Source organism: Brassica oleracea, chromosome C4 (assembly GCF_000695525.1).
Source record: "Brassica oleracea var. oleracea cultivar TO1000 chromosome C4, BOL, whole genome shotgun sequence".
NCBI lineage: Eukaryota > Viridiplantae > Streptophyta > Magnoliopsida > Brassicales > Brassicaceae > Brassica > Brassica oleracea.
The window spans coordinates 39,916,933-39,928,877 of NC_027751.1; the positions used below are offsets into that span (position 1 = coordinate 39,916,933).

General features: G+C 29.6%; 1 protein-coding gene across 1 annotated transcript; it reads left to right on the plus strand.

Annotated features, from left to right (window-relative positions):
• Positions 1-3,230: 3,230 nt before the first annotated feature.
• On the plus strand, positions 3,231-4,490 carry LOC106341258 (protein SHI RELATED SEQUENCE 3-like). Its single transcript, XM_013780063.1, has 2 exons — positions 3,231-3,592; positions 4,141-4,490. The coding sequence occupies exons 1-2, from the start codon at positions 3,328-3,330 to the stop codon at positions 4,446-4,448; spliced, it is 573 nt and encodes a 190-aa protein (XP_013635517.1). The 5' UTR covers positions 3,231-3,327; the 3' UTR covers positions 4,449-4,490.
• Positions 4,491-11,945: the final 7,455 nt, after the last annotated feature.

An 11,945-nucleotide genomic window follows, 5' to 3' on the forward strand; every position in this document is an offset into this window, starting at 1 on the left:
ATCGACTACACAAATTCGAAATTAGAAATCTTAGACGTACTATGCAATTCACGAAGAATATGAATAAAATGACGGCCAACAATAGTACAAAGCATCGACCATTTACAATTCATAATGATAAAGAAAAAAACATACCCAAAGATCCCCACTCGCCATTTTTTAATAAAAAAGGATTAGCATATAGACATGACTATAATAATCTCTTTATTATATAACCATGCAGACATTACGTAATGTCTGTATAGGCAGACCAAAAAAAAGAAACCATAAGCTTGTCTAAAAGAAAAAAAGTATCACCACACACGCTTTCGCATTTTTACAAATAAAACAAATCATAACATAGAGTGATCTCAATGTGATTAATTAAAGGGGACCGTTGGCGATTTACGTGGCTTTTGGTTATCCTCTGTGAATGCAACTTCAACACATAAGCATAGTATATACAGAACGGTAAAAATTAAGGTCGCTACATCTGGTCTGGATGTATCTCTCAGAATTCACTAGTTCAGAAGTTACAAAAGAGTACACACAAAACCCCAAAACCCTTTAAACCGCTTCTCTTGGTCTAAATCTCTACCCCTTTCCAAGGAACAAAATACAAGTTTATGTTATGCAAAATGTTCTTCTTATCTTCTTGTCTATTTCTCTACACAATCTATCATATATATAACAAGAAAAACCGTGACCAAGACCACCTCAAACGATCCCCCTTGTACTGCTTCATTTAATGAACTCGTCGATATATATCTCTGTCCATTAGCTGCGAAAACGCAGTTTGCTTTTGTCTTATATATGGGCTGCGGCAAATGAATAGTCTTGTGATCCTGCAAATAGAGTACCACATGATTTTTATCTTTGATACATTGTTCTTTTTTCTCCACGTCTAAACCTTCTTTCTTTCATGATCTTAATTATTTACCAAAGCTTAACAATTCTCCACCTAGTAAAGAAAGATCAGAACAGACATATATGTATCATCATACCTGAAAGATAGAGACATACACTTGTGATGTGGTCTTTTGGATTCCAGTCCTGGTTTCTAAGTGTTACTTCTCAGACTTGACCCTCAACAAGTTCAACGCAGTTTGAAACTTACAGACTGACAAGATTTTGGTGAAGATATCTGCTGGTTTACTCAGCATAGATATCTTCAACACTTCCACGAGTCCATCTCCAATGACTTGTCAAATCTTGTGAAACTTCACATCAATGATTTGTCTTTTCATTATGGACATTGTTCTTTGACAGGGATATGTCGCTTTGTGAATCACAAAACACCTCAACACACTCTTCTATTTGTACCCAAAGTCTCTTAACAGACCGTTGAGCCACAAAGCTTCCTTGACTCTATCATCCAAGACCATATATTCAGCTTTTGTGGTTGATAAAACTACAACCCTTTGAAGAGATGACCTCCAACTGATAGTATTTTCTCGGAGAGTAAATACCACACCACTGATTGATCTCCTCCTATCTACATCTACAACATATATAATTAGAATCACAGCAGCCTCTGGGAACAAATTAAGACCTCTTGTAGCAAAGCTTTGTTTCCAGTGTACCTCTAATATATCTCATAACCCATTTAACTCCCAACCAATGTTTCTTGATTGGATTCCCATAAATATGCTGAATTGCTGATGATTTCACCTGGATAAGACATGTCAGGTCTTGTAACGATCATAGAATTTATAACTAAAAACGCTATATATTAAATAGTTAAAATTTGTAACTAAATGTGATAAAATAATTAAAACATTATAAAATTTATACAATGATTTTCTTTTTAATTTACTAATTTCTATCTTATATTAAATAATAGTTACTTCATTACAAATAATTAAAATTTAAAATATAATAATATAAAATACTATTTAGTGTAAAATTTAATATTAAAAGTAAAGTTGTAAATAAAGTAAAATACCAAATACTAAATTTGATATTATTTCAATACCAAATTTAGTATGTTGGTTAAAATTTCCCTAATGGTCACACTCTTCTGCTTCTCCTATTGCAGTTTCAAAAATACCCTGAATCAATCTAAGATTTTTTTAATGAACACGGAGATCATTTTCTCTTTTTTTTTTTTAAATATATTTACTACAAAATCAATAAATTTTTTTATATCATTTCTTAAAAAAATTAATTTGGATATGATGTTGGATATATTAATAATTAACTAAAATATTTTGTTTTCTAGTGTTCAAAGACAAACATTGTGTTTGAGATAATAGGGTCCGAACCTTAATTAATATCTATTTTTTTTTTTTTGTTTAAAGAGAAAGATTACAATTGAGAATGGTTCGACTATTTTATTATTTGTTTTCTGATTTTTTTTTTTAAATTGGTATTATTCTCTTAGAAAATTTGAATTCTGTAGAAAATATATGCATATAGAACTTATAAATTTTAACTAAAATTACTATAAAAAATCTATACTACTTTTTGAGAAGTGATTTTTCGCATTTGAGCTATTACGTTAAAAATTAGAGTGGTTAGTATCGATTATATCCTTAGTGAATAAATTAGTCACAAAATAAAAACGAAAGTAAATTATTTTATAAAATAAGTGAAATTAATAATAATAAGAATTATCCAAAATGTAAAATATAATTTAAAATAAAAAGATAAATTATATATATACTGTGTTGTTATCTGGAAATATCTTTTTAATAAAAAATAAAAATTAAAGAAAGAAAACATGTAACTAAATATCAACCAAGTAAAAATTTTAGTTTTATATAACTAAAAAGATAATACTGAGTGATTTTAATATTTATTTATTAATAATGAATATAGTCTAGAAATTTTTTTTCAAAAACTTTATATGTAAGAATTTTCAAATGAAAATAAATAAATATTAATTAGTTTAAAAAAGAAAACATAAATAATAATTTATAATTATAGTTTTTAATTAGTAATCAATATATTAATAAATAATTATAAATGTTAATGACTGCATGACCGGGCGAAACATCTAGTGTTAAAATATTACGGAACAAAGCTATAACAAACATGTATCTCCTATTATATCATTATTATTTGTCATTGCTATATTTATCATCTTTAAATTGTTCGGTTTCTAACCACACACAAAAAGAACTGTATGCAAGCGCTAAAAAAATTAATTACCAGTCGAACCCAACTAATAAATCCGAATGGACACACTTTCTACTTTTTCATTAAAAAAAATAAAAGAAAACTAAAAGAATTGATCTCTCTTTTTGTATATAAAGAGGAAGCAAACAAAGAGAGCAAAAATGGCCGGCATCTTCTAATAATCATCTGTACATATATATGAGTATGATGAGAAGGCAGATGTAATCTATGATGATGATGGTAACGGGGAGAAGGTGTGAAGACTGTGGGAATCAAGCTAAGAAAGAGTGTGTGTATATGAGATGCAGAACTTGCTGCAAAGCGAAAGCCTTTCATTGCCAAACTCACATCAAGAGCACTTGGGTTCCTGCCTATAGAAGATCCCACAAACACCAATCGCAAACGCAAGCACAACCACAGCAGCAACCGCTCTCTATTACAAACCCTAAACGTCTCAGAGAACAGCACCCAACTTCTTCCCCTTCATCATCAGGTTCTATTTTTTTCTCATTGGTTCTGTGTAATTAGTGCATGCATTTAATGAGATCTCTCACCATATAACATACGGGTTTTGGAGATTCTCATGATCTGAGTTCTTCCAGCTATATTTGTTTTCCTTTTGGACCTGATCGTGTTGCACATAATTATAGACTGAAATTTTGGATAATCAAATCTTGTGAATATAAAAACAGATTGATAAGTGAAATATATATATATATATATATTTGGTCAATTAAGAATTTTTTTAGTACACCACATATATATTAGTTCTATATCTATATAAATGTGAAGCTGCTTAGCGGTGATGGATTTGCTTTTATATATTTGAAATGATAACAAGTCTTTTGCTTGTGATTCTTGATTTTGTATCTTTATATGACCAAAGTGGACTAATTTGTGATTAGTGTATCAGTAAATACAAACTACCTCAATAGTCTCTTATGATAGTCTTTGACAGGATCGAGAAACGTATTATCGTGTTTGTTAATCATTTCCTTAAAACTTATATAAACTATACGAAACATTCTTTTGGGTCATTAGGTGTAAGAATCGGCACTAGTACGGGACATTTTCCTGCGGAGTTGAGTTCTGTAGCGGATTTCCGTTGCGTAAAAGTGCATTCAATCGATGACGGAAAAGAACAATACGCTTATCAGACGACGGTGAACATTGGAGGACACGTTTTCAGAGGCATTCTTCACGATCAAGGCCTCGAAAAAGTGGACTTAGATCATCACCCTGCTCATCATGATCAAGCTTTACTTCTCCCGTCATCTTCACGTCCCTTGATGATAACTAGTCATTTTACCGATTTCATGTCCGGCACCCACACCAAAAGTCTTCATTAAGAATAATTTCGTAAAATCACTGTAAATTGACTAATTTTTAGATTGATACTCCGTCCGTTTCATTTTATTTGTCGTTCTTGACTTGGACACACAGATTAATAAAACATTTAAGTTTATCTATTTATTAGATAAAAACATCATTATCAATACACCTAATCAGATTTCAACCAATAGAAAAATAGATTATAATAAAAAGTCAATAAATTTTGCATTGAAATCATAAAACAACACTAATTTTGAAACGAAAATTTTGCTCTAAAACGAAATCTAATTCGAAACGGAGGAAGTACAAATTAAGTTCTTGTAATCTTTGTCATCTTATGAAATGGTTATAATGCTGTTACTCCAAGCTAGGGCTCATCATGGTTGGTATATATGTAGCATAATAATGTCTATCGCTATTTTTTTGTATCTCCTAGCTAGCTAGAACGTATGAATCTAACTATCTAATTAAAAAAAAACTAGGATCTAGTTACCAAAAAGTTAAAGATATAACTTGTTGTAATAGATATAGAAAGATAAGTTATAAATAACGAAGGAAAATGACAAAACATTTAACATGATTTGCCAATTAGCTATCTACGTCTATGGGATAGGGAAACAAATTATTAGTGGAAACTGTACTAGGTTATATGAATAAAATATATACTAGGATAATAACTGCGCCTTGCGCATGGTAAATTTATATGAAAATTATTTAAGAAATATTGTATGGAAAATAAAATTTATATTATTGATCGAATTAATATTTTAGACCCTTAAACAATTTTCAAAAACTTTTTTTTTAATTAAATAATTTGTTTACTAATGAACTGAACCTTTTTTTAAAAATATTTTAGGTTAAAAATCTATTTATCACATAAAAATCTAACGTTTAGACTGAAGAATTTCATGTCTACTATTTGGTTACAATGAAACTATGTCAGTTCGGTTTTATATCTTGATTTAGCAATTTAAAAGTTAATTATGGTTATGAGAAGTTTACGTTCACGTGACAATCATATCTATCTTTGATATTTTTCTTCTTTCTATGTCATTTTGGTTATTGATCGGTATAAATATTGATTTTTGAGTTTATTCTCATTTCTTTCTTTTATTTTGGCATGAGATTTAGAAAATGTTTAAGATTCAAAATTATTAAACAGATACATACTTAGGTTAAGATATGTACCTTGTGCAGAATAAATTTTTTATATTTATTACTTATTTTATATTTTTTTGCATATAATGAAATAATAAAATAATAATTATATATTAAATAACTAAGAAATCAGTTACTATTATGTAATAAATTGGCTTGCACATATAAATCAAATGACCGCTCTTGTTTATTCGCAATCATTTTAGGATAAATAAATCAAAACAATCAATCTTATCTATCATATATGATATATATATGGCAACACGTGGCAACACGTGACTAGTTTGGATCACTTCAGTGGGGCCAGGATACCTCTGTATAATTCAATTTTTTTTTTCTATCATATATGATATATAAGTAAATTTAAACGATATGAAGTATATATATATATATATATATATATACCTATTAAAATAAAATTATTTATTTATATGATTTTATTATCATTGTATCTTATTATAGAAAATAATTTAAACATTGATCACAAAAGTTTATGTGAGACTTTTAACAGTTTTAGTAATTTATACTCATTTTGAAAAATTCAAAATACAACATATACAAAAAATCTAAATTTTTAATACATGATTAATGTAATTATGTAATTTATTTTAATAATAAGGAATTAATCATAATCATATTAGGTAATTACGTAGGTAATTTAAGAAAATAATATATAATAAATTTTAATTTGATAAATGAATGGTCTACAATGGACGTACTGTATAATATAACATTCTCTAGCAATTTAATTTTGGATTAATAAAATTCTCAATTGATTTTCAAGCTGTCACGTAAACCAATTAACATTCCAATTATGTGACAACTTAGCATGACACTTTTTAAATTAGTATAAACTACATGTTTTAAACTTTTTAGATGTTTCTCTATTAATATAGAGGAGATGTTAAACCATTGATCATTAATTTTTAATATAATAATTTTAACAGTTTTAGTAATTCTGTCATTTTTTTAAATTCAAAATATAACATATACGAAAAAATCTATATTATAGCTAATTTGATTGTTTAATTTATTTTAATAATATAAATTTAAACAAAAACGATGGATGAGATATAAATTGTTATCAAATCTTTATTATTAGAAACATTAATTGTCATATTTATAGTAGTCATATTTGATAATTTCATAACTTTTATTAAAGGAAAGAAAAGAAAATAGTAATGATTTTAACTAATTTTATGATTAGATTAATGAAAAGTATATTATTTACTTAATTGGACCAACATATTATCTAAGGATTCTGAATTTTATTTTGGTGATGACACGTAGCTACATTTAAAGATTGTAATGTTTCTCAATTAATATACGAGGGATATGAAAATTATAAGGATCTGAAATCCTAAAACTAATGAATTCGCTGAGTTTAAAATGACTAAATTGAAACTACAATATATATAGGTTATTTGTTGCAGTTGAAACATATCAATACAATTAACTTTTATTATTAGTTTATGTTGAGTATATACGGCGATTACCGATAATGATAAATATGGTACATCTTCCAAAGTCTTAACTATAGGTTTGTGTACATTTAATATAGACAAATAAGTAAGTTAACAGGTGGTTGTTGAGGGGTTTAACTTTTGCTTTGTACCTACTAACTTACCTCATTTACTCAATAGCAACCTTTTTTTTTCTTTTTCCGTCAAAGTTTATTTAGTAAAGGCCCAAGGCCCATCACGATTACAAGGCCCACAACTATTACGGCCCACTAAAAACCACTAAAAAAACCGCAAGCCCAAGAAAGTCCCTAGGTCCAAAAGAGCAATTGATGTCGGCCGCATTCCATCGCGATCTGCCGCATCACCTCTGCCTCGACTACCACCGGAGAACCAACCACCAATTCACCGAACCACACCGGAGCTCATCGACTCCACACCTTCTTCATCGCGACCGCCTACCCTCCCAAGTACGCCTAATCTCGGAGAGAATCAATCGTGACCGAGATCTCATCCGCCATAGATCAATACAGGGACTAAGGAGGGGGCTTCGCTCAAACATCGACCTTCCATCAGAGCTTCCATCGACCTCCGACAAGAACTCAGCCAACAAGCCCGAGCCAACTTCACATGACTAGTGACAAACACAAAAAATAAAAGAAACTAAACCCTAGAAAGGAACTAAGGGGCCAGAAGCCGGCAACAATGGAACTGTCTGAAGAACTCAGCCAACAAGCCCGAGCCAACTTCACATGACTAGTGACAAACACAAAAAATAAAAGAAACTAAACCCTAGAAAGGAACTAAGGGGCCAGAAGCCGGCAACAATGGAACTGTCTGAGCCTCCACGTTCCGGAAGCTTAGCCGGCGCTGCAGAGCTGACGAAGCCTCCACAACCCGGGAACTTTAGCGGCGATTGAAGAGCTATGGGAGCCTCTACATCCCGGGACCAAAAACGACGCTGAAACGAAGATCTGCCTGACCTACCTCCTCGCCGCGAATCCAGAGGAAGAAGAGTCGCAGCAAGCCGATCTCTTCCCGGATCAAAACCCTAACTCAGATCCGCGCGCATGTCGGAGATACCTGACAGATCGGAACAACCACACGAGGGTTTGAACGGAATGACAAGGAAAGGAGCCAACGGCGCCGGTACGCGCTCGGACGCGCCACCGGACGCCGTGGCTGCTGGAAGTGTTATTTGTTTAAAAGAGACTTTTCTTGAGAGGTTTTCTACTTTCAGTTTTACTCAATAGCAACCTATACTCCTAATTTAATTTTGCATAGATAAATGTTTTTTAACGATTGAATGCATCAAGCTGATCCACCTGTCTATAATGTAACTATCAACAATAACGAGACTATCCATAATAACAAAGCAACTCATTCATAATTAATTGTATCGCACATGACCACATTATGTATAAACTAACCGATGACACATATGAAATTGGTGCTTGCCCACATGTTTTTATGCATGAGAACACAAGCTTTTAACAAAAAGAAGGAAAAAAGTTCTTAGTGAAAGCACAACTTTCATTCTCTTTATTATACTTGCAACTAAACTTATGAAAACAAAGCAGTATATCTATACAGAAGATGAAAGTCATATTGTAGTTAATATTGATCTAGTAAACCAAAAAATTTATTCTGCTTTTTAAGTTATACAAATAAAACTAAGAAAATATTCTAACTAATCATATCAATAGTGTTGATACAAAATTGCATATATAGAAAAAATGATAATCGTATTAATTATACAATTACAATTAGAAAACTTATCATAGGCAAAAAGGAGGGAAGATTTCTTTCAATTATAATTAGAACACTCAGCCTTGCCTCCCAATTTTGCACTAGGCTGTTTGTCTATAAGCAAAGTTAGGTGTGCGCCTTTTACTTAGATGTTCTTGTTTAGGGTTCTAATATTTTGATTATATATGTCATACTTTGGTGAATCATTCTTTATCATGCCCCTTTTTTTCTTAATAAGTTTCCCTAAACAGGTGTCGATATCCTACATTGATGGTGCGATTTCCTTTTAGCATTTGGTTCTTAGAATTATTCCCTCCCTGAAAAGGTGTTATATTATTGTACTATCAAATTTAAGGTTAAAAATTAAAAGGGGTTAATGGGAATCACACCCTATGGAGTGCCTATGTATGTTAAAGCTAAGCTATTACCTTAAAAGTTGAGTAAAATAAAATTGATTGATAACTGATTAGGATTTTATGGGTACTAAAACCAAAAAGATAATGGGCATCAATATGAATGTAAGCATGCATGTTCTTAGAAAAAGAAAAAGAAACTAAAATTTTAACATTAGCTTTATATAAATATATATAAATGATTTTGTCTCATTCGATACTACACAAAAACCTATTAATATCGCATTTAGATACCTGTTTTCCAATTCGATCAAAGTATTCATGTTTGATATATCCTTTCTGAAAATTTAAACTAAAATCTATACTATTAAAACAGAAGATACGATTTAATTCATGTGTGATTTTTTTTTGACCACATTTAAAAAGTTATTTAAATGACTTTTTTGAGAAATATTTGAATTAATCAAATTATTCTAAAACAAACAATTAAAATAGATGTTCCTATATTTTCTCTGAAATTGTATCTGAATAAAAAGTTTCATATATTTTTATTTACAATATAAATATATATTTATTTTTTCATTAAAATAAATATTTAAAATATTTAATTAATTTCGTGTTTATTTATAACATATGTGTACATTTCATTTTTTACTCAAAAAACTTTTAAATATTTAGTTTCGTGTTTATTTAAAAATAATGCATGTTTCATTTTAACTAAAACAAACATTTAAAATATCTAATTAATTTTATAATTATAATTAAACTAATGTATAATTTTGTATTACTATTGCGATATTAATTTAATATAATAATTTTCAATTAAATATTTGATCTTTAACTAATAAGACTTTCAATTTAGAATTTTGTATCACATGATTGAAAATATGCTATCATTGACAATCCAAAAAAAATAAATTCAATTATTTCATGTGAATTATAATTTTTTTTTGTTTTTTCAAATGTTATATTAAACAATTGGTAATATGATATATATTAAAATTATATACAATTAATCTTATGAAAACAATATTTATGTGTGTAAAAATGAAAATAATTACTAGCACGGTTGTGCGGATCAATATCTAGTTTATCTTAAAACGATATTTCTTTCATTATGATTTTTTTAATAAAAAGATATTTAATTTAAATGGAGAAATATATTATAAGGAAAACAAATATAAAATGTCATTCGTATGATTTTAAATATCGTGATTGCTTTACACAACCATTATTTTTTTTCACAGCTACATTAAGTTACCAATCATGTTTTACTAAAAAAATATAAATCTATAGGAGTATAGGGTCCAAATATATATATTTTAAAATATATTGATTCTATTAGAAATCAAATTTCTACATTTATATGTTGTCATTTATTTATTTTAAAAAAAATTCACAGTAATAAAATATTCTAAAACTGATCTGAAGTATTTACGGCTACATTTTTTTTTTTTTTTAATAACGGCCTATACCAATCAAACATTAAAAATCAAACTAAGAACCTACGTAGGTTTGTAGTTCATCAATTAGTTGGTTTCATTTGATATCTCATATTTTGATAGAATTTTTTGTGGGTTATCACACTGGTGTAACACATGAACATTTTGTATGAATAAGTAAAAGGTTTGTAGAAGGTTAGTCTGCACTGTAAAAAAACTCTGCAGATTTAACATATTGAAATGCTCAAAGTTTCTTTGCAAAGGGACGAAGGTTGAGTTGTTCAAAACAAAAAAAAAGGACGAAGGTTGGCAAAACAAACACATGACTGATTATTAAATCAATTACCAATACACGAACGGAATATATATTGGCCTAACTCTAAATAAACACACCTTATCATTATGGTATCATTTTCGTTAATTGGTTTACTTTTTGGAATAATAGTGTACTGATTACATTTCTCGAATGTCAAATTAAGCTTTTTCTAGAAAACCATGACATACAGCCAATTATTCCACGTTAGGGTTTCTTTTATCATGATTTATAGTATAGATACAATATGAATAATTTACATGATTGCGTACTTATAATTGTTGTATGGGTAGTATAATCCTAAATATTTTAAAAATATTTTCTCATTAATAAAAAAACGTTATTTTGTATCAAAATTAACAATTTGTTTTTTATCAAACTAAAACCTTCTCACCGTTGCTAGTAATTGTGATAAAATAGTATTGATATTAGATAGTTAACGTTCCAAAACTGTTTATGAACGCATCAGAATTTCCTACACAATATGTAAATTGGAGGTCTAGCTAAACAATCCTATCCATATAAATATTTATAAAATAATTTATTTTTGAAAATTTTATGGATAATCTTGTTATCTAGTATTGAAAATAATAACTGCCAAATAAAATCAAAACAAAAACATTTTGTAATAAATATTTTCAGTTTCATCCATTTTTATCACAATTTTAGATTTTATAGGTAGTTTGTTACCGTACTAGCTAGCGATCTGAAATATTTCTGGTTTGAGATAATATGTTATACATATACGGAAAAATAATTTTCTCTCTCATTAAACTCTTCCACCTAATTCTCTCCCTCCCGTGCGCGTGCTGCTCCTGCTCCGACGTACGGCCAGCGCGTGAGCGCTTCCGCCGGCGTCGGAGGCTTCCTTTCTCCCTCATCTCCGTTTTGCTTTTGCTTCTCCATCGTTCTCTCACTCTCCCGTGGCTGTTAGGCGAAGGTCCTGGTTTGAGCTTCTTCGATCCGGCGCGACCTCCGTGCGCAAGGGAGTCAATCTAGTGTCGATTTGCTTCTTCTGGTTCCTTAGCGAAGTCGTGGT